Source organism: Osmia lignaria, chromosome 9 (genome assembly GCF_051020975.1).
Source record: "Osmia lignaria lignaria isolate PbOS001 chromosome 9, iyOsmLign1, whole genome shotgun sequence".
In the NCBI taxonomy this organism is placed as follows: Eukaryota; Metazoa; Arthropoda; class Insecta; order Hymenoptera; family Megachilidae; genus Osmia; species Osmia lignaria.
In genome coordinates, this window is record NC_135040.1 from 13734431 (window position 1) to 13758657 (window position 24227).

Sequence of the window (24227 nt, forward strand, 5' to 3'; positions counted from 1 at the left end):
GGCATCTCCTTAATTAATTGCTTCGAGTCACGGTATTCGCTGAAACATTTATATTTTATTTTTATACCATCTCCGATGAAACATTTTTAACATTTCACTAATTGTAAGTATCTTTATCGACAGATTGCGTCAGAGCTCCTGATTATATCCAATTAGTGGTGAAGTTATCGAAGACAAATGCAACTATGCCACAATGTTCTTCGAAATAAGTTGCGAAATCCTGCAATCGCTCGACAAAGATTAAGAAATGAAATCTCTGAAGAGGCTTTAGCTGTAAGTCAACTTTGCAACCGGGAGTAATTGAAGATATCCTATCAGGAGGCTCTTACACAGCATCAGATTTCACTTTCTTTCTATGCGGTAAATCGAGCTGTCTTCGTCTGCTATTAACGGAGACTTATCATTAGCCAGGTTGATTGTTTCGTTTTTCCAATTTCCGTCAAGATTCATAGAAAGATAGAAAGAGATCTGGTCGAATGGGCAGGGTCCAGCGTAAAGTTGTAACGCGAACGTGAAAGTAAGATTCCATTGCACCAGCTTGTACTTACCTTTGTATACACTGGAGAACCCGTTTCGGGATTTTTACACGTTCCAACGGGCAAACAGGCGAGGACCGAGCCACGGAAACTATTAGAAAACTTTCACCATTGGCCGTGACCTCGATACCAGCCACGTTTCGGCGATGACGTGCTGCAAAGGCTCGATAAGGTGAATTAACGGCCCCATTAGCGGGGCTTCTCGCTACAATCAACGAGGATGGGCTACCGGGAACGTCAAAGAAAGTTCCCATTACTTTCGTTTTAATTCGTTTGCACCGCCAGACAATACCTCTTTTTCTAATATAAAAATGACAAATCTGTTTATTAATTAAACGTTTGAATTACAGGAATCAAGTATTTATGCAATTTTGAAGAATAACACTTTGGAAGAATTGAAAGAATCGATGATGCAGATCAAGTCGTTTGCGGATCCAACACTGTACAATCAAGCATCATTCAAAGCGATGGAACGTGAGCGACATGCAAACAGTGGCGTACAAGTATTAGGCTGTTTGGAGAGGATTGAATAATGTTTTGAATGCAGTGTAATCGTCCCGTGACTGGAATCTTGACGGAAAACTCATGTGAAAGAAACTTTATATAGAATGGAAGGTACTTAGGAGGCAATTTAATCAAATCAAATGATGTCTATTCAAACAACTTGGTCTCTTTGGTCTATTGACTACTCGGATAGCTCAGATTTATTAGCCTTGATTATTTAAATATTTTGAATCCTCTGGTACCAAATACTTTGGATCTTTTGATCCCATAATACCATGAATAGCCAAGTAGCTGATCAACTGAACGCGTAACACGTATGTGATGCAAGTTGAATTAAAATTCCAAGTGGTAGGTTCCATGTAACGCGATCCACTTTTCATACAAATTTACCTTCCACCAGCTGGCCAGCCAGTGAACTTTTACTGGAAAAAGGGCGCAGCGGGTAGATCGATTGCATACGGATGCAAAGCTGCGATATAGCATTGTTGTACGGTTGACCTTTATCAGAGACCCGTGTTCTTTTTCCCGAGCCGAGTTTCCCACGGGACCTTATAATTTGCTCTCTGAACTGTCTTCCAGGTGTACGTGCAAATTTCATTTAACTTATAATACGTACGCTGGCTGACGATAGCAAGTTAAACGCGTCAGTAAAATGTAACACGGTTTTATTGCTTTCCCGATTAACGCGATCTCTCGTCTAGAATCTCTTAAAGATAATTTCATGTAAGCAACATTTTGAATATGTTACACTTTTCTCGCAATTCAAACAAGGATCCTCCTTACTTTCCATCACGCGTCGAGGCGTTCTTGCGTGTGCGAAATCAGCTCCTGTAATTGTACAAGAAACATTGGATGAAAGTTCACGTTTCGAGACTTTCGTGTGTCGAACTGGAGAAAAGTATCGTGAAAAGTGGATCATTCTTTTTACGATACCGAATAGATTTGATTCATTCTATTACTCTACGTTTGATGAGTGTCTGAGTGGATAGTGTAGAGCAGGGCCGGCCCTGATATTTCGGGGGTCCGACCTGAAATAAAATTTATGAAATTAACATTAAAGCTTGTATAACTAATTTAGATTTATTTTTTATACCAAAGCCTTAGTATCTGAAGTAAAATATCCAAAGTATTTGACAATGATTAAACAGTTGTTACCAGCGCTAATGTCACGAAATTTCGTTTTCAGGCGAGGGTCTTTTATAAAATTTTAACGAGCCGAACCGGTCAAATAGCTTGCCACCTGCTCGTTAAACCGTTTATTGGTCATACTCGAAGGATTACGGCGCTGCGAAGGATGCTCATCGAGAAAGATTTACCCTGACCCACTTCCGGTCAAGTTCATTGCTCATCCACGGCAGGCTGGCCTTACCTTGCACGACTACCATAAACCCTTCCTGATTCTTTCTCTTGCTCTCTATTCACAACTTCATCTTGTGAATCTTGACGCCTACGCTTTAGCTAAACAGACGAGTAAGAATAACATCGATCATCGTTCCTTTGGTAAATCATCCTCGGAGGCCTGAATATCACGGGGAATCGAATTGCCGAATGCAACGTGATGCGAAGGCAGCCTTGGATAGTAATTGAGAAGTATCAGTTTTAGAAAGTACACGTCTTTCACCGTGAATCATTGTGCTCCTTCGGGTTCATTCTTAGCGAGGAAATTTATCAATTGATAAGTACCAGCCATTGATTCTAAAACCGTGAATCATAAACTTAAGAGCGGCATTAATCAAAAACATTTTACTTTATATATTTCAATAAATAAGGATCGAACAATGTCACGTGCCTAGAATTGAAGTGAATTTTAATAGAGAACGTTCACGCGGAGGTGTTCGTTATTACCGTCACGAACACCTGTTAAAAACTCATCACGAACGATAATTAGTCTAAATTAGCGACGCTGCTCGCGTTCGTTGTAACGCGATTGTAAATCAGGCGCTTCATTTAACGCGATTATCTCCGTCGAATCTGAATCTATTAAATGCGAAGATAGGCTTTGTGATCTTTGTTCTTGTAATTGTCAAGAGCAATCTCTGTAACACGATCAAGAAAACAATGACTTGATTGCACGAGACACTTTCATAATCCATGATAATTGAGCGAATTAACATTCTTCTTTGCCACGATCGTTTTGTCTTTGAATAATATTCAATGTCTGATATAGTATGTGTACCATTAATTGAATTTAACTTAAATTAACTCAAACAATTACAAAGAGAATGGTGTTGATAAGTGCAGCTCTTGAGGGGTTCAGGTCTGAGTCTAAAGAGAACGTGCCTTGTGGTGTAAGGATTGCTGTTGAAATTACTCTCTGCAACCATATAATTATACACTTTGAGGAGTACGTGATATTAATTCGCGTTGTACCCTTTCAACCTCAAGGCAAAAGTATTTTAAAAGGAAAGAGGAGATTGGAGTGGTCTTTTGAGAATTCTCTGCTGATGACGCGCGCCTCCCAGCGAGAATCCTTCGTAATTTCATTGCTCCTCTCACGTTTTCTACTTAAAGTACTAGCAAATTGTGTTCCCTTTCTTACAGTTTCGACGATGGCCGCCGGTAAAGAAAGAAAATCGAGGTTTCATAAAGTGCATCGTGACACGAACGGAAACGAGCAAGCAGGAAGGATTGCGGCAATTGATGAAGGACCTTTCCGTGGTTTACGACACCAGACTCGTCTGACGGTTGCGCAATTTTCATTGAACCATCATGGGATAATCCAGACTTTTCGAGGCAGGAACGAACGTACAGGATGTTGAAGAAAATATGGTAACGATCGAGTATCTGTATCGCGTATAGTTACAATACTGTTGAACAAAGTGAACATAATTTCAGATGAATCAACAGTGTCTTGAACTTTGTTGAATGTAAAGGAGCTGTGCGCATTGATCTCGGTTATCTAGGCCTGTCGAGCTACCAGTATCTTTCCCTTTCACTGCTACCATGCAGAAAAATCCGCTAGAACTCTGCACGTATACTTGCGTTCGCTTTTTCGACGTGTACACGTTCACGTTGGTCGGTTTAATATCGTCACGTGTGCACGTTCATGGTTGTATAAACGAGAATGACAAAATCTTCCAGACGAAAGGAACGAATCTCATTTCGTTGCTTTGAAGCAACAGCGTATAAGAAAAAGGAAGGATTCCTTTTAAACTTTACCATCGCCACGTTTATTCACCGTCTGGATTCAAATGAAACCGAGCAGCTTTCTTCAAAGATATTGGAAATGTAATTTACAGCCAAGGCTCGTTGGTATTAAACGCTTGCTAAATTAGCATTCAGTTTCCTAATTGTCGAACATCCAGTTCAAAGATTAACATAAGAATTCTTCTCTCTCGTCAGATGGGTGCAACGCGATGCACCTGACGAATTACAAAACGCACGAGACAATGGGGAAGACGACGCATTATCTCTCCGGTGTCTTATTTAGCACACGAGGAGGACGGAGGGTGATGATTTTCAACGCATCAAACATCGGCTCAAGTACGTGGGAGAAGAGGAGGAGGCCCCAGGTGTAATCATCAGCATGCCGTGTATCCGGGCATTGAATTCGAGGATTCTCCTCGCCCTCCTTCGTGGATCCTCTTCATTGTGCATACTTCTCCTCCGAGCGCGCTGATCTTTCGCAACATCACCCGGCAGGACCAAGCGAATCCAATCATCGGGGAAAAAATGTGCGAACCCCGACAAAACGATCGGATGTGTAATCGATTCTGAAGAGATGAAGATTGATGTTTCGATAGCAGGCTAGTAATTCTTTTCATCGAATGAAATTTACTTGGAGGAAATTATTGCATGGTAATAATAGAGTAAGAAGTGCCTTTGAACCTTTTACTGTAAAGGTAATTGTTTTTTAATTGGAAGATGGAAGATTAGAATCTTTAGAGTTCTGCTTCAGTACGAAGAATAATAATCCAGTTTTATTTGCAGAAGAAACGTATTAATAATGACATAATGAATCCAACGTTATTACTCGAAAAAGGCAATAAAGCGAGGGATATGACAGTTTTGAAACAAGGGCAGGGAAAGCCACTTCCCTTCACAGCGTGATATAGAGTAAGAAAAACCGATAATGGCGTCTATAGTAAAGTGCGGCTACGCCGATGTATTTCCTGACAATAGAGCGCCTGGCTCGATCACCGTTCAATTCACTTTTTTGTCGTCGTTCCACAACGACTGATTGCCATTCGATTTCTTACGCTCTATCCACGCCGACGTAACGCAAGAGGAATTCCTCTGTTATGCGTCCGATACACGCATCAAAGCATTTTCTGGATCACCTGCAAAATTTCATATCATTACAATTGTACGATTCTCTGTACAGTTACATTTACAATCATTTAATGTCGGTCGTGAAGCAAAACTGTAACCGTAATAGTAATAGCTTAACTAGTAATATTATACCGTTATATAATTTCTCTATCGATATTCATTAAATTCGGTGTAGTATAGATGGTAGTTATCGAGACTGCGTTCGATAAAGGTGTCGTGCAACGGTTGTAACTTCCTGTCAGGAAATTATAACGCGTATACATTTCTTTCCTAATCTAAAATGTAGAGTAATGTATGTTTGAATGTTGGAATGACAGTACGGTTTGTTTTTTAGATACTCGTGGATCTACATATGTGCCGAACGAGTGACTGACCCACGATTCCTTTGAGAACTTGCATAACCGAGCAACGTACACTACAACCGCCTCTCACTTCGTTTGATGCTGTCCGGGCTGATTTTGTTCGGGCTAACACGTACCTCCTATACCGAGTCCGAGGTTGAAATTCGTTCAACAGCCCGTGACGATACGATCTACCAGAAGAAATGGAATATGGGTATACTATTGTACTTATCTATTTTTTATTAGTAAATTAGAATTTTGCTATAGCGTTGTAGATTTGCACACAAGGGAAAAGTGGCAATAATATGGCAAACACGATTTTATTAAATACCAAGTAGGAAAAATTCAGATGAAACGTAGAAAACGTTGGTCAAACTTCTAGAGCAGAAAAGAAAACTATTAAAAGTGGTGAGACTGTAACTGGATGGTATCGAGCGCCTGTAATGGAAACACTTTTACAGCGAACATTTTATTAATTTCTAATTATACGGTGTAAACGTTGCTCGAACGAACAACGATGTTGAAAACGTTCCTTAAACGTTTCTGCAACATTTCCACGGTACTTTCTACTTTTACAGTCAACTTGACCTTACGTCCAGTCAAGCACGTTAATCTTTCATTCTGGAATAAAAATACGTTAGAAATAATATTCCTTGTCGTGGATTTAGCTGACTTTCAATAATATAAGTTCCTTGTATTTTCACCTCGCGATTCGGTGTATATTTAATTAACCGAATTTAACAGTGCGTGGACACTTTCACCACGTCACCCATGGTTCTTTGCTTTCCATCGCGTTGGAATTGACAAATTAATGTCTATTACAAACGCTGCACGCGTCTTCCTGATCGACATGCAACCGATAGAAATCGGAAGCCCGTTCCTTGCTAAACATCATTTTTCCTATGTACTTTTTAGTGTAATACTGCAGTTTTATAGTAGTACATTAGAATAAATATGAAAACTAATATTTCTTACATGTTGCAGATAAAAAGGAGGACCATTATTTATTTCTGAAAGTGTATTAATATTTATCAATATGGCAAGAGAAGAAAACCAAGAATATTTTCCAAAGTAAGTAATATTAATCGTCGACTCTAGATTATTCTGTCGCGCACAGTAGACAGTTCTCATAGCAAACGGTAGCTAAAGGGTGAAATAGTATCGTTTGATCGATGCTTCGCGTTCAGCTCGCTTCGTGAAACGAAACTTTGTTGTACGCGAAACGTGTTCAACTTCTGCAAATCCGGACAGGTCTGGTGTTGCGCAAAGGTGAGCCAGTAAACAACTTTTGGGAAAATGTTATTTTCTAGAAAGACTGAAACATGACTATATCACTGAAGTTAATTTGATCGTAAGTGAAGACCAAACACCTGATGCTTCCATAAAATGAACAGCAAATTTCATAGAATGGCAACCAATCAAAGCTAACAGAGCTCCAAGCCTCAGTTTCTGTTCTAATCAATGAAATAGAGAATCAGATCACTCTCGGTTACAGGAATCCGAGAGGGTCTCTTCTCTCAACGATGCTCTGAATTTCTCTAACGAAAATGTGTGTTACTTTCAGGACAACAAACACCAGCAAGACAAAGAGAGGTGTACCCGTGGTTGATGGAGAGAATCAGCTGGAAAAAGATATCTGGAATTGTCTTGGACACATACCGGTTCGCTAAGGGGCCAATCGAAGGAGAGGCTTTCTCCTGGATCACGGTCCGTCGGTGTTCCTTCGCACCGAGTCTCCTCGACATCTGGAGGGGATATCTATATAGTCTGTCCATTCCGGCCGAGCCCCTTCAAACTGTTTGCGATCCTATGCCCGTGTGCGCGTATTGCAGATCTATCGAGATCGATTCGTGATTAACCGGTGCGTCCTCTCCACGAGATCCTCTCGGAGAAGATTGCCAGTTCCTTATCGAGGGAAGAATAGCATAGGAGAGATTGAAAAAAAGATTTCTGACGTAGAGAGAGGAGAGCAAAGGGGCATGGCTCGATGGTGGTGCGTTGTGAGAAAGTGCAATAGAGAACAGTAAAGCGCGAAACGTAGCCGAGTCCGGAGGTTTTTCTTTTTTCACCGGAAGTTGGAAAGGAGAGACGCGGGAATTGGTTGAACAGTACACTGGTACCGGATATACCCTGCACCATGGTGAGTGAGACTTTGAACAGCACTGGGTTGGAAGATCTAAGATAGATAGATAGATAGATAAATAGATATTTTTATTATAAAAATATAAAACATGAGTTTTTTAAAAGACAGCCTTAGGGAGATCCTCAAAGTTATATGGTACGTTCTCTCACAATTGAATTCAGGGCAAGTTGTGAATAATGGTATGATTTTTTAATCAGGCTCGGTCCGTTTCTACGAAGCAAAGGCTGGGTACCATGAATTTCAATTGTTTCATCCTCTGGTAATTTTGTTGGTCTCTCGATTTCCCGGATGCTCATCGATTCCGGTTTTGTACGCTTTCCATCGGGAAACTTCAATAGTGGATCGTGCGTTGACTAACGCCCACGCGTGCATCGAATAAGGGAACGAAACTGTGGAAAGCAACATTCCTTTTTATTTCGCTAATCCTCCTACGTTAATCGGAAAAGTTTAACGGAACTGATGGTGCATTAGAATCGTGTCCTACATTTCGGTCGAATTTCTTAGTATCTACTTGAAATTCCTTCATTCAGCATCGTTCAATGAACGCTAATCTAATCTCTTTCAGAAACAAGAAGAAATGTTGTTCTATTCGAAGAAATCAAGTTTCCTTATAAACGTGGATGCAGAAAAAGGCAGTTTCGAGATAGGAGATCGAGTAATAGGCAAAATCGAAGCTGGATGCTCTGCTATTCGCCCCGCGGATAGGAAATGGGGGTCAGTGTGTGAACAGCTTCGCTCCTTATGCCGCGATTCAAGAGGTCGCCGAACGTATTCCTCTTTCGATCGTCTCGCCGTTCTTCTTTCTATCTTTTCTCCTGTTCTTGGAAAATTCGATCGGAACGAAAATCAGCGATAACTTTTGCCTCTTTTGGATCACTTATTATGCGATTGGCCCTGGCAAACGGAAAGACGAAGCCGTAAGAAGGAAAAAACTTCGCTACTGAAATAGGAAGATCGAAATCTATCGTTGGCCGCGCGCAACAGACTTAATAGACAATGAAGATTAGCGATAAGCGGAACCGCAGGAATCCCTTTTCAGTTTTCACGTGGCTCCTTTGTTGAAAGTTTTACCGATGAATTCGTGGTAATTACACGGGTTGCGCAACGCTACGGTTCTTATTACAATATCCATATTGTTGGACCTTAGAAAGCGTTCAATTACACTTGGATTTCGCGTAAACGGTCGATGGTTGGCGCAACGAAACCAAATTGACCGAGTCTACGATGAGCGATTGTGCAAACGAAACCGCCCTAGTTGACCCTAAAAGTATTCGTTAGCGAAAGAAATACGCGTTTTAGAGCAATTCGTTACCCTTTCGCCTGGTTGGAATGCGTTTGAAAAACGTTTTCTGGCCTGCGAGTTGGCGTTCTTGAAAAGAATCGCGCATTATACCGTGGGATAGGAAACTTCTTACTCTTTTATAGATCTTTGGTAAACATTCGTAGAGCCACGGTATTCGGGATTTCCGTGTGATTGGATATCGATACAGTTGGTTTCTGTGGTCTGCTCCGCAGCCAAGACCTAGTTTGAGGGATTAGCAGTGATACTTGGTCGAGGATGAATGTTGGAATAGTTGAAGCTGAAAATTGTAATTCTACAGAAATTTCGAGATAAGACGATGGCGTAAATCGAGGGCGTAAGATCAGAAGTGGTCCAGCTGGTGTCGAAAATGTTCGAAGGCGAAAGTATACGCGAGATCGTACGAAGAAAGTTCTGTCATTGAACAGGCTAAGTAGAACGGACGATACATCCGAGAAGGACACAAGAATTGGGCTCGTTTCAAATTCGGACGTGAGAGAGGAAATTTTTCTTTTACCACCGATGCGAAATATCAGAAGTAAATCATTTCGTACTCCATCTCGTGATATTGGAAGTTATAGGATTGCGTAATTACAGAGGTATAATGGATGAGCTTATTATGACATAACTGATAGGATCGTGCGATGGGAAGGATACATTGTTTTCCAAGCAGTAATTTACTTTCGAATCTGTTATTTGAAAAAATAATTGCAATTTCTTCTTACATTAGTCTCTGGTGTTTATCTTGACATAAACATTTCTTTAACTATTATATTAAATGATGAAATTGTTTCTAAAGATTCATAGATCTCCATCAAATGAATCTAATCTTTGCAATGTAAGATTCTTTCTCATTGTTTCGTGTTCTTAACGTAATACCAAATTAGCTTGATTATAATAAGTAAGCTTCATAATATTTTCCATCTATGTTAGTCTCTCAATTAGTCTGTATTTGCATTAGAGCTAAATATGTTTCTTCTTCTAGTTAACACCAAAACACTTGGATGAACTTTGAAACACGATAAAAGTAGGATACTTTTACAAGAACCTGTTACACAGCCAGAGAAAGCTCTGACTGAACTCTGAACCTGGCATATCAACTTATCTTTCTCTGCAGCGTTTAATAATTTTTCAAAATATAAATTGAAACTTTTGGAGTACACGAGGATCCTCAGCAGAAAATGTAAACTCTTTCTGTCGCTGTATAATTCTTCTTTTTCTTCTTTTCAAAGACGGCCACCTTGCCTCCAGTTTCTTGACGATTCTTTTCCCATCGTTAGCGAAGCACCCTTCTCTTTCTCGAGCCGGCTCCATTCAGATGTAAACAGTGACATGGCTTTCGGCGGTATTCGAACGCAGAGGAACGAGTTTTCGTGAGACACGTCGAGCTACTTCTTCGCGAATGATTCCTCTCGAGAAACTAAAGACAAAAAGCTGGAGGCAGTCGTGAAGGTGCGGACACCTTAGTCGACACAGATAAAAACGATCATCAAGTCGACTAGTTGGTCATTGTGACTTTCATACCAGGATAGTAGGTTGCACGCTTATTATTAACGATGGATAGTTATATTCACCCTTGGTATAGAGTGTAGAAGATTGTATACTTAGCAATAAGTGATATATCCTGCTTAGAGTATAGTAAGCTTTATCACTCGTTAGACAGGTAGTCGTTACACCTTGTAATTTAATCGGTTTTGTCGATCAAACAAATCTCTACACCTATAAAGAACGAGCAAATACAACGAAGTTATATAAAGTACAGAAACTTACGTAAAGTTACATAATCGTGAAACTAATTGCACCGCATTGATAGCGGTGTCATGCCAGAATTGAAAGAAAGAAATGGAACTTTATTTTCACTAATACCAAATTCGAATACTCCAGATATTTCCTTTTATCGGTCATTAACCATGCGCCTCCTTTTAATTGTAATTACCAGCTAATTTAGAAAAGATAATACTCGAGCAATCGCAGAAAAACGTCAATCCCCGGGGATGTAAAGTATCAATTTCTAACGAGTTTCCAATGAACTTTTCACGATCTACATACCTCGTACCGCCCACTTCTTACTCTCTTTCCCTTGTGAAGAATAGGTGGTACGCTTTCGAAGCGTTCGGATCCCTCTGACGAGAAATCGATCCCTCTCTAAAAACTCCTCTCCCTTTCACTATCGAAGAAAGCCGTTAACGATTCTTCTTCGGAGACGACGTTTGGGCGTTCTCCTGATTCTTTTTCCTCGATGCGCTATCCCACCGAATGGTTGAACTTTCTCTGAAAATCGTACCCGGTTCTGGGATCTTGAGAGTATAAATTAAGCTGTTAATTTCTTATTACAGAGAGGTCGATGAATTATCATAGGTAAATATAGGAAAAACTTATTTATCTCAAGTAGTGCTTGCTTTATTAAATTTTGATATCTAAATTTTGTAGGGAAGAATGCGAAGGTGTTAACACTGATCGCTTTAACGCGGCCGATTATAATCAATTGGTCCGCGAACGGATGTCGGACACAGGCGGAAACCAGGTCGAGACACCTTTCTCTCCTCGAGAGAAGAAGCAAACTTCTGCGAAGGCGCGGTCGACCGATTGATCTTCTTCTTGAAAACCCCGGAGTCAATGTAGCAAGGATCGAAGAGAATGTTTCAGTAGCTATTTGATAAAAGGAGCCTCGGTGTCTGGAATGGTTGAAGGCTCGTTTGCGTAATTCCGACTGCATCGTTGGATTCTACGACGTCGATCCACGCTGACCGAAATTTTGATCAGGAAATCGTGATGGATCACGTATCGCGCAACATTGTGACGCAACCCGACCGATTGTGAATCCAGTATTCCACCTGTGTATGTAGTTCACAGGTGTACGCGATTATTTCACAGTCGATGGGTTGCTTCTTATGGGGAGAACAACGAAGAAAGCAGAAAAACCATGAGCCGTGTCCTGCACGCGATCTTCCGCTATGAAAATTCGCGTGGATTGCTTACTGTCCGTAATATAATCGGAATGATGTCAGTAGTACGGCATCGTTTTGGATTTGAATTCGATTCGATGATTCTTTAAAGGAAATTTTGAAAATTCATGGATTAATTAAGATAATTGAGTTTCATATCGTTCTCAATTCTGTTGTATAAGCTTGAATATACCTATTTGTTCTTATTCATCCGTAGATAAACTGGATCGTTTAGAAAAAGTTTCGAGAATATCCAAAAAATTATTCATATCGGATCTCGTGAAAGAATCTGAAGAAGAGGCGCTGGTATTTATTAGAAATCATCGTTTCAAGCCGTTCACAGTTCGTTAGCCACGGTTGCACTCCAGATATCTCGTGGCTCTTTCATTCGAGCACACGCAATACCAACGATAATGATAACATTCTTTAAATTATTTTGACGTGCGAATAATTAGCAACAGTCAATTAGCAGATCAAAATCAGTAATCTCACTGAAAATATTTTTATGAAAGAGATTAATAATGAAACTAATTGGAAAGTAATGTTGAGAAAACGGTGGATATCAAAAATATTACTAAAATTGTAAGATCGAGGGTAATTACACCTATAATTGTCGCTACAAACTTAATTATGGTAAAATTACAAAAGTGGCCTCGAAACCTCAAAAAATATTCATGTAAGATAAAGTTTATTTCAAATGTTATCTATATAACGATGTCAAAAATAATTTTTTAATTTTCATTTAAACTCGTCACGTTTTATACTGCGATAGAGAATGGTTTTGAGATGGTGAACGCGTATGACGTAGAATCTGGCCGTACTTTCTGCGTTTTCGTGCTCGTAGTTAGAAGGACGACTACATTCACTCCTTAACTTTAATGCGACTAAGTTACACGCTCTATGTAATCTGTAATTGCTAGAAACGTCGATTTCTTCGAAATTAAAAATTCACCTACAATTTTTTTATAAAACGCTACAGGTATAAAATGTTCAGAAATTTCACAAGTCCTCATTCTTTTGAAGATGAAAAGAATTTCTCTGCGGAATTAAAAGTCGGGAGAATCGAGGTGTTCTTTTTTTTTTTTTTCAATCTCTTTATCATTAATATGCTCTGTCTGTCGCGGTTTCATCGTTCCATGAAACCACCGGCTTCATTAATAGCTACGGCAATTGAATCGTGGGTAACTGGCTGTCACGAACGCTTGAATTTCTTCTGTCCATCTTTCGGTAAAGAATTGCGGTTGGAATTCTTCTTCGCTAACTTTCCTTTCGAGCAGAAAATCGCCCATTAATTCCTTTCCGTGATTATAAATATATATTTAGGCTGTAGTTTAATATTCTTTTATTAAACAATTGCAGAAACTTTCTTCTTTCCAATCTTGTAGTAAGGTGCCTTCTCTAAGTAGGGTATTTCTTTACACTAGGATATCACTTCCTTAAAGTAGAGTATCATGGTTACATAAAAGCACCTCTTCGTACAATCAGTTTCACAAAATAATTAACAAATTATTTTTCTTCTTCAATTTCAGATTGTGCAGAGGTGTCTATCGTTCGCAGTACCGATCTGCTTGATCCTGTCGATTGAATTTGGCACGATCGAAGGTGAACGATGGTCGAGACAGGTGTCGAACAGCGAATGGATCCCATTGGCAAATCCCAGGGCCACGCAGACCCAGATAGAGCAAAATAATCCAACCGGACTGCTGGCAAGCGGTAGTGCTCAAGTGCCACAAGTTCCACAATTATCTCTGCCACCTCCGCTTCAGCAACAGTACCAGGAACAACTTCTGCAACTGCAGAAGACGCAAGAGAGCATCCAGAAACTGTTGCTGTTGCAGCAACAGTTGAAAACCCAGCAGCAACTTCTACAGGTGAAGATTCTTGATATCCCGTGATACAAGATGATTCTTTGAAATTCTGGAAACCGCATCTTCAATTGACAAAGACCTTTGTTTTCTCAGTCTCAGACATTCCTACCCAGCGGATTTAGTAGCCAAGAAGAGGACAAGCAGCTTCGCCAGAGTGGATTAACGAACTCGCAAACGTTACCAGACGTGGCTTCCGAGGATTTAGTGCCGCCCCTTCCCGCATCCGAAGCGTTGCCGCCGGTGTTTCCAGCGCAGAACTTCTTCCAGCAACGACCCCGACCTCCTCCCACTCCGTCGAAGCAAGATCTTCCTCAGGAATTTCTCAATTTGTCCGGACAAGAATTCAAGAGCGGTCAGCTGTTGCCGCAAGGTCAGAACCTTGGAAACGTCGGGCAGATAGATGAGAATCAGAGGCAAGGAGCGAAACACCTGGGAGAAACGCTACCTCAAGGTGTGAATGCTCAAGATGAAGAAGAAGAGGTGATTAATTTCAACGATGTTGATAAAAAGAAATGATTTACTTTACCGTTAGTATTATCCTTACTATAAACCACTTTGTTCCCCTTAGGTACAGCTGGTGTACGTGCCGGCTGATACTTTGGCGCAACGAGGTCAGCCGAAAAGAGGACGAGGAAGAAAGCAGTACCCGCACCGTCAACAGCAGCAACACCACCGCGACAATCAAGGTGTCGATACCAGCGCCATCGCGCCCGACCAGGACGCCTTCACTCGCCAATTGTTGCAGCAGATACAAATCGAGGAAAAAGCGCAGTTCTTTAACGAAGAGAGATTGAAGGAGATTGCCAGATTGAACGAGGAGCAAAGGGAGCTCGAAAGGAATGCTCGTCTTCAGGAAGAAGCGATGCGAAGAGAACAAGAGTTGCAGAGACAGCGGGAGGCGGAGAAGAAGAGGAAAGAGCTGGAGGAAATAGAGAAGCAAAGGGAACTGGAAAGAATCCGCGAGGCCAGAGAGAAGCAACGATTGGAGGAGCTGGAGCAAAGAAGATTAGCAGAGATTAGAGCGAAGGAGGAGAAGAGGAGAGCCGAAGAAGCGGCTAGGCGAAGAGAGGCTGAAGAGGCAGCTAGAAGAAGAGAAGCCGAGGAGGCAGCCAGACAAAGAGAGATCGAAGAAGCAGCCAGACAAAGAGAGGCTGAAGAAGCAGCTAGACAAAGAGAAGTTGAGAGATTAGCTGCCTTGGAGAGGAAGAAGGAACAGGAGATGCAGCGGGCTCTGAAACAGCAACAGCTGCTGGAGAAGCAACGTGAAGAGGAAGCGAGAGTTAGTCGTTTGAGAAATGAGAATCAGGAACCTCCGGCGCAAGCTCTCCCTCTGATCAAGGATCAACAACAACAGTTTCATCGTCAGCACCTGACTGAAACGTCGAAACCAGTGAAAAGCAGGATCAGAGGAAGGACTCGTCAAAGGCCTCACCATCAGGATCAACAGAACTATCGGGAGACCACCACTACCCCTGCACCCTCACCTAACCAACCACCTTTGTCAGTGTACATGGGAAGCCACAGCTCGAAGACAGCTAACGTGAAAGTATCAGACGTATTGAAGATATTGAAAGACGCAAAGACGATCGCTGTTCTGGACACCGTCGGTCCAGATACACCTCAGGTTTTCGTCGGTCCAACGAATCTCGACCCTCCCACGGGATACGCCAAGTTCGATCTTCCTTATCTGTCCTCCATCGATCACAACAGAGTAGAGAGGAAGGTGGACAAATTGCCTTTCTTCGTGGCGCCTCTCAGTTTCGATCCTCCGCCGGGATACTCCAAGATTCCCTTCCCGGCACCACACATCGGTTCGGTCGTCGTGAACACCCTGGACAACACTGATCCAAAGGACAGCGATAACCCGAATCCGAGTCCAACCCCGTTGATAGAACCTAACTCTTATCTGGATGGCCTGAATAGCGGTTCCGATTCGACGACTCCTCTGTACGAGCCCCAGACCACCATTGGCTACACCCAGGAACACTCGAGCACCCCTAAGTACGAACAGACGTACTCGTCAGCCCCGCCGACCGGATACTCTGGTTCCAGATTCAGGTTTAGGCAGTACTATAGCGACAGCAAGCCAGCCTCTGTCGTAACCACCTCTTACTACGACGATCAGAGGCCTACGACGAGAAAGTACAAGTATTACGAGGATAACGTTAGAACCACTGACAATCCTCTGATAAACACCAGAGTGGAAACCTCGGTGAGTCAACAGGAGGAGCTTTCCTATTCCACTACACCGAGGATCAAGGACGAATCAATTTCTACACAGGATCCTTCGACTAAAGCTCAAGATATAGCTGCTCAGTTGGCTCTAATCAATCAGGAACTCGCTCAACAAAGAGAGACACAGAGGTACAATACCGCAGGGCAATTCAATCGATACAATTCTCAGTCTACGACCGGTCTGGGTCACAGTTTCGACGGTGAAATCGCTTCTGGTGATATCAACGATGTCAGAGGTCCGATAGGACCCACCCAGTACAATTTGCCCGCTGAATTGCCCGCGATTTCTCCCCATCTGCCCGGTTTAGTCAATTCTCTGTTGGATAAGAACGAGGGTAAACTTAAGACTAACGCACCGGCTACCACGACCACCACTACGACTACTACCACTACTACCACTCAACGTACTCCCACGACTACTTACAGGCCACGTAGTAGACAGAGGTACGTTTCATAGGTTTTCTGAAGGAAGTATAATATTAAGAGTTTCGATTAATATAAATAGTTTATTATCTACAGGAGCAGAGTTGCTTCTACGAGACCAAGGACAACGACTCAGACACCGTCTACGAGAACGAACGTGGACAGAAGTCGAAGACCTTATAACAGATCCAGGTCCAGATTCACCACCACCACGGAAGACTACCGTGAATCTGCTACTTACGAGGCTACTAAATCCAGAATAGCAGAAACTACAGTGAGGTACAGCACGGAGCAGAGAAGGCCGACCAGCAGAACACAGAAACACAGGGGTCGAGATAAAGCGAGTCAACAGGCTGAGGTTAGTATCCTACTAGAATTATGAAAATAAAGAATCTAATCATTTGTTCTTATTCTTCCTAACAGGCCCTTCAAAATCAGAACATTCAACAATCATACGAAAACGTCCCCCACGGCGACTCTGCTTCTCCTGCAACGTCAAACACCTTCCTCCAACCGACAGCTCCAGATTCCAATCTTCGTCAAGCTGATTTATCCTCGAACACCCCGGAGAATTATCCATCCAACGCGATCAGCACCACCGAGAACTACCCCTCTCCTCTGCCAGCGAATCAAGCATCGCCATTGATCTCCGAGGATTATTCGAGGAGTCAGAATTATCCTCAGAACCTTCCACAGGATCCACATTACCGCGGAGGATACGATCAGCCTGCTTTAGAACAGAGTGGCCTCGAAACCGCTCCGGTGAACGGATTCAATTATCAAACGCAAAGTAGAGACACGTTCGAGCAGGAAATTGTCCAGCGACCGAAGGACTATCAATTAGATGGGAAAGCAGAGAACAGCGACATCGAGTTGGCAACCACTGCGAGTCCACGGCTCGGTGCCCAGGAAGAGCAACGATATTCGTCGGTATACGAGGTGAACGTACCACAGACCCAAGCGGAGTACGGTTTGACTGGGCAGAATAATTTACATCGTTTGGAGAGCGAAAAGATTCAACCCGGCGCCGCTGACCCCGACAACCCGGTATTCATTCTACTGCCAGAGAACAAACAAGAGGATTACGAGCTCTCTGTTTCATCTACGGAGGCTCCGATCTCTGATGTGAGTTAATCGCTTGATGTTAAGTACAAAAAGAAAATGAAATTTTCATTAATTTTGATTACAGATCACAACAGAGGCTACCACGACGAGTACAACCCCCGTGATAATCCGTCAACGAGTTCGAGGACGCGTAGGATCTCGCGTCCACCACGAGTCCTCGGTTCAAACCCGAAACAGAGGCTCCCAAGACGAATACGTCCGTTTCAACGTGGTCAATCAAGAATCCACTCGAACGTCTCCCAGTCGACAGCGAGGTAGATCCAGATCGCGTACCCAAAATCATGGGTCACAAGTTGAAACCGATGGCAACGAGTACATCAAGATCCACGTCGCTCAGCAGCAAAAGCAGGTCGCCACCACGACCCCTCTGCCGCCTACGACTACCACGACCACCACTACCACCACCACCACTGTACGCCCAACGGAAGAGGACATTGATTACGGATTTATCAGGCCACCGAGTTTCCGACCGGTACATCCGGTGGATAACAGATTTCAGGCACCTGTTACGTTCCGGCCCCAGCTTTCAGAGGTGAGTCGTTCGACGCTATCTCAAAAGTACCATCAAAATGGTTATGTACATCTCTGTAGATCAAATTAATTTAAATCTATAACGGAAATATATAAAATATTTCATCCGCATTTTTAGCATCTTCTACAGGCGCCACACCAATCGCTGTTACCCAATGACGAGACCGCAATGGAATTGAGTCCTCCGCAGACACAGTTACTGAAAACTCGGCAAAAATATCAATCAGCGCCGAATCGTCGTTTACCAGGAAAAGCCACGACCCTACCACCGCCGACCACGACCATAGAAACCATCGCGAGCACCGAAAGAGTACCTGTTGCCACGCTGCTGCCCGACGACAGTGTATATACAGAGAGACCGAAGCCCAGAACCGACGAGTCCAAACAGAGCAGAATAAGGAGTAGAGTTCGACGACCCGGAAGAAAACGCGTGTCCAGCAGCAGTACCACTACCGAATCGGTGTTGGAAGCACATAACGAGCTACCATTGGACGAAAATTACCCTCGAATACGTCCTCAATCCACCAGTACTGAACAAGCACATCAGCAAAATCTGTACGATGATAATTATGATGGCGGTCCACAGTTCCCTCCAGTGAGGAATCCAGAGAGTCAACAGTTTTATGAAACATCCAGTGAGAATGTGAGTATCCTTTTATGGTGATTCACTCAAAAGATCTTGAGAATCCAAAAAGAGCAATGTGTACTTGAATATTAATCTAAATTATTTTTACAAGCTTCAATGTTAATTTTATTAATTTTGTTTCAGCTACTTTTTATCACATAACAATTATTTTCATTTCAGTATCCTGCCGAGTTCGTCCTGAATTTTGGCAACTACCCGTCCCAACCGGTGCAACGCGAGGAATATGACCAAACACAGTTAGCCAGCGAGCTACCACGAAGATACAGCCAAGCAACTGGAGCAAAGACGACCTCGGAAGATTCACGTTCGACGACGGTGGATATTTATGGCGCCGAGAGTCAGTGGTCCACGAAATTGACTAGGACCTCGTTCCAGCCGAGTTTCGCAGTGAACCGTGTACACGGAGAGGCGAAAAATGATCGTGAATGGTTCCACGAGTCGTCGAAAGATTCGAACGTTCCGGATATAATCACCGCCGCGCCGGAAGTTTCGTCCGTCACGCTTGTGGTTTCTTCGGACGATAAGAAGAGCGAGGAGACAGAGGAGGATGAGGAGGAGTCGATGCTAATGGGCACCACGATATTCGGCAGGAAAACGAACACGCAGGATCACACGGAAGGGATGAACGCTAGCGATACAACGACTGAGACTCCCAGCACTATAATGAGAGAAAGAGAATTGAAGAGAGATCCGCAGTCCTGGTTGATGGACAGGGTGGAAAGTTCCACGGAGCAACGTGGCGATATTGATTTCGAGAAAAGTCAGAAGAGGATTGGCGATGGCGGTGTCGTTAAAAAGGTAGACCGCGTGGAATAACTTGATAATTAAACAATTCTGAAAGTTTCGAAGATTTTAATCAACGAAAGTTTCGAGCATCTTGTAGATATACAATGAAAGATATTTCATTTCAGGGTACACGAAGAAGAAGGGTTCGCGTAAGGGTCAGACCAGCCGTGGACGACTTCGTCACAGCCGAGTCTCAGCATTTCAATTCAGCTCTGAACGGTATATTCAGAGATCAATACAAATACAATTCAGTCCGTGAATCTAAGCATTCAGCCTCGTCGAATTCAGATAAATTCGATCAACAAGATTTCGAGAGCCTGAAGAACAACGATCCGGCGAAGTCTACGTCCACCGAGGTACCAGAAGCTGCGTGGACCATGCCTCCAGCAATAACAACTCCGATGAGTATCCCTGACGATACCGAAGAAACCACAACGGAGGAACAGATCACCACTCTACCAACGACAAACCAGCCCGAAGATACCACAATTACACAATCCTCGTACGAGGACTTTGTCTCTCGATTCACCGAGTCGAGCGACACCGTGGAAACCAGCGACGAGCCGAAAAAGAAGAAGGATAACTGGAGGGACAAAAGCGTTCGAGTGACCTTGAACCTCGGATCGATCGCGGACGCGATGAAGGAGAACGACGTTAACAAATTAAGCGACGGGTCCAACGAAGCAACTCGCGATGAAAAATTAAACAAAGTAGAGAAAGAGAGCTCGGTAGAAAATGAAGAATCGAACGAGGAAAACGATGATCATCCGAAGAATCATCGAGCAAAGTGGAGCGAGGTGAGGTATCCTTCCTCCCTCGACCATCCTCAAGCGTCCGGTTGGAAGTACGAACGAAAAACTGGTGGAAAATCCTCTTCGATTCCTGGATTGGTTACCAAACAGGAGGGAGACAATAGCGTGAAGACGCTCTCCGATTACGTGCAGGCTATCTTCGACACGATGAAGAGCACGGAAGAGGAAACTACTATCGCCGAGGCTGAAAGGCCAGAAGAATCCACGACTCTTCCGACTCCGTTCGACAACGAGTTCGTTGAAAGTCAGGAAAGAACAACGACGAAGGACGTCGAGGATAAAACGACCGCTCGAGCGACCTTGGACGAAGAGCAGCAGACGACGAGAAACGTGGACGTAAATGGCAAAGTGGAGAGCACAGAACCGACGACTAACATCGATCTGGAGAACGCAACGACCTCGGAGAAGGTTACTACGAGCCAGGAAAGCGTCACGAGTTCGTCATCCGAGTATTCGACGGATCTACCTACGACCACTCCTCCAAGGACCACTCCGTCGACCAGTAATTCGACAGAGACCATCCTTGGAAAGATCCTGAGAACCTCGACGACCACCAAGGTCTCGCACATGACGGAAATTTGTTACAGAGGGCGGTGCGTGATGACCAGGCCCAGTAGAGAAGTTCGTCTGAGATGAAGTTCAACTTGATCGAGATTCATCGTTCGATTCGAAAACGCGGCTGGAATGGACGCGTGACTGAACGGGCCTCGTTGTTCGCCACCTTCGTAACCGAGTGATTTTTTATTTATAGAACGAAAGGCTATCAGAGTTTCCAGGATGAATATAGAGACAACGGTGATGAGAGTGAAATTTTAACTCGAGAGTTTGCAGAGTAATTGTATGATTTTTTAGAGAGATGCAGGGGTGAGTTTCTTGGAGATCTACCAAATGTAATTTCATTAATCCTTCATGTTTTATTATTGTATAATTAGTGGAATATAAAAGATGAAGATGAGCGTTGACGCGTTGATTGCCATGGAAAGAGAAAGAATAATACAAAATTTAAATAGCAGTCAATTAAAGTGGCTAAATGAAAAATTAATTGTACATATTCTTTAATATATTTTCTTCTAATATGTTTTGTAATTTATGTTTCTACCATGGCAATGAACGTATTTAGAGACTGTCAATTACGGAAATTAATACGCTCGTTGTGCAGGTTGAAGCGAATCGATTTAATGAGAGATGATTGACTGCAAATCGATCGTGGCATGGCTGTTTATGAAAACGTAGCCGAATGTTGTCGCGGCAGCTCGGTTCGAAGCGGAAAACGTAGGCCCGGCCCAGGCCGCTTTAAACGATAGAGGGCTAAGTCTATTTAACTTAATTACCTGCTGCTGTACTGTTGGTATACGTGTAAGTTAAGCGTTTAAGTATTTTCAATAAAAACACGAAGAAAGCAAGGTGACCTTTGATCCTGGCCATACCTTCTTTCTCTTAATCCACGACCACATATATTTCTTCCTGAAGAAAATTTATGGTTGAGTGAAAATAAGTTCTCATTTAATATTTATTAAAATTAAGAGCTATGATTACGATGTTGACGACGGTTTCAGGTGCAGAAAGCAAGAAGGAAAGTGGAAGGAAAGGTCAAGTAAGAATTGCGAGGCATCAAAGCTGGAGGGATTAAATCATTGGAGGAAGAACAGTGCCAAGAATAACGTTCCCTTTATTCTACCTCCGACATTTCCTCTCTACGATTTCAAAGGATACCCCGTTCGCTACACCACTTTCGAGAAGGAAAACAGACAAGTTCTCTGGCTCCTTTAGTGTTAAATTGAGCCAACAAACTCTCGAGATCGAAGTTCAATGGAGTTCGTCAGCCCCGTTGCATCTCATCTGATTAACACTGCGTTGTTCTTGCCAAAAATCTATCAACAATAGGATCGTTCTAGAAATTAATTAATTATCTTATGACCCAACGATCGTGAGATCAAATTACTGATTTAATTTATCCGAGATGATCTCTCTAATCTTTAACCCTTCAACAGAGAAGGGTTAAAGAAACGAAAAGTAAATAAATTTTTAATTAGCTTGACATAGATTGATCGTGGAACTGGAGCGAATAGATTCAACAAATTTTATCAAGTATAGTTAGATGAATCTTTTCAAACGTTACATTTTTTTATTTGTCTACGAAGCGAAAATTCAAATGAAATCGATTCGTTAATTTAATCCCAGCTCGTTGGTCGTTAGATATATACTCTGGAAACTTTCGGTTTGTTTATCGATGCACGAGCATCCCGTGAAAGGCGTCGAAGATTATCAAAGCGTACCGGAAGTCGCATTGCGATCATTTCCCAATAGCTACGCTTTCCAGTCCTATCGGTTGGCTGAATTCAATCATCGAATCCCTTCGATATCTGTGCCACGAGGACGACACTGATGGCCACTTTGGTTCCGGAAATAGGAAATAATCTACTCGACGTTGTCTCGAGATAGACTAATGATGGGTGAATTTGGAGCGTGCCCTTGACACCCTCGATTTCCTTCGTTAAGGACCTTTAGTCCCAGGGCCCTCGTAAGATGATTTTGCGTCTAAGAATGCAAGAAGAGTAATGTTTACTTGAATATTCATTTAAATTAGTTATACAATCAATTTTATTTCAGCTAATTTTTTTTATCTGTAGGGGCCATTTTTTGGAGTTCGCCTTGGACCCCCGAAATCTCAGAACCGGCCGTGTTTAATCCATCACTTTTAAAAGGTCTGTCCATCTTGATCATTTCGAAAAATACTGCAAAAATCGGTACGTAAGTCTTTTATTTCCGATTATCAAATTAGGATAGATCATTTCAACAATCTCTAGCGTCGATAGATCCCCTTATATAAAAGACCAATCTCTGTTTTTCAATAAGCATTAAAGAAATGTTCCAATAAATTTTATTGGTTTGTTTTATAGGTGACATAAAAATTCGTCGATGGATATAAAATTCGAATTTATTGAATCCAATTGAAAATACTGGGATACAAGAAGGAAAAAGGTTTTCGTGGCGGACGTGAATGTCAACCGAATCCTTAACCCAATTTTCATATCATACGGCAATAGTAGATGTTTCCGGTTGTGTCACATGGCGTGGAAAACGACAAGGAGAAGAGGGAAGAGAAGAAAAAAAGGTGACACAAATCGGAGCCTAGTCGAGCGAGAAATGGCTGTGGTGGAGGATCGATCGTGATTCGCATCCCAAGTTCGCCACAGATGGCAGTACCTCGTGGAAAATCTTTCTGTTTCCTGAAAATACGCGAGTAAATCAGCAACGCGTCGACAGAGAAGGTACGCGCAACTTTTGCGCGGCAGAAACTAAAAGTGGTATTCAACTTTAAGTCGATGAGGTAACTTCGGATATTATTTATTGATATTTCTTATAACAAATGTTTTTCTTTCATTTAGATTGTGGAAAGTCAACGTTGCGAGGCCTGCTACCACTTTCTTCTCAGCTACACTCATCAATTTACAATTACATCAGGAATTACAATTAGGAAATTACATAAACTCCTGAAAGATGAATGTTCTGGAATTATAAGAATTTTAATCATCATCATCATAGGTAAATTTTATACAGAAATTAATTCTCATCCCCAAGCTTTACAAATTATATCTTATATTCGCATATTCTATCTCTGCGCCTAGATAAAACTGGAGCTGGGGCTGCGGGGTGGGCGAGGATGGTGATAAATCCTCCCCACCCACCGCGGCCCTCCCTCCGAGAAGTGTCGGCCAGGATTGTAGGTGCCACCCCCGAAAGTAATGCTTCACAGCGG

The 24227-nt window shown here is 42.5% G+C and overlaps 1 protein-coding gene across 2 annotated transcripts; it reads left to right on the plus strand.

Annotated features, from left to right (window-relative positions):
• On the plus strand, window positions 1-24020 carry LOC117603273 (uncharacterized). Of its 2 annotated transcripts, XR_013062675.1 has the most exons (16): window positions 4962-5096; window positions 5647-6724; window positions 7218-7793; window positions 13571-13912; window positions 14003-14389; window positions 14478-16588; window positions 16664-16925; window positions 16991-17692; window positions 17757-18224; window positions 18342-18866; window positions 19029-19667; window positions 19781-21823; window positions 22024-23022; window positions 23098-23214; window positions 23368-23798; window positions 23857-24020. XR_013062675.1 is itself a non-coding variant. In XM_076689879.1 (15 exons), the coding sequence occupies exons 6-15, from the start codon at window positions 7791-7793 to the stop codon at window positions 21101-21103; spliced, it is 6762 nt and encodes a 2253-aa protein (XP_076545994.1). In that variant the 5' UTR covers window positions 1-1151; window positions 2227-4268; window positions 4383-4882; window positions 4971-5096; window positions 5647-6724; window positions 7218-7790; the 3' UTR covers window positions 21104-21911. The 2 variants fall into 2 exon arrangements, 1 of the variants encoding a protein (XP_076545994.1); XM_076689879.1 differs by lacking the exons at window positions 22024-23022; window positions 23098-23214; window positions 23368-23798; window positions 23857-24020 and adding exons at window positions 1-1151; window positions 2227-4268; window positions 4383-4882 and having other exon boundaries at window positions 4971-5096; window positions 19781-21911.
• The last annotated feature ends 207 nt before the right edge of the window (window positions 24021-24227 follow it).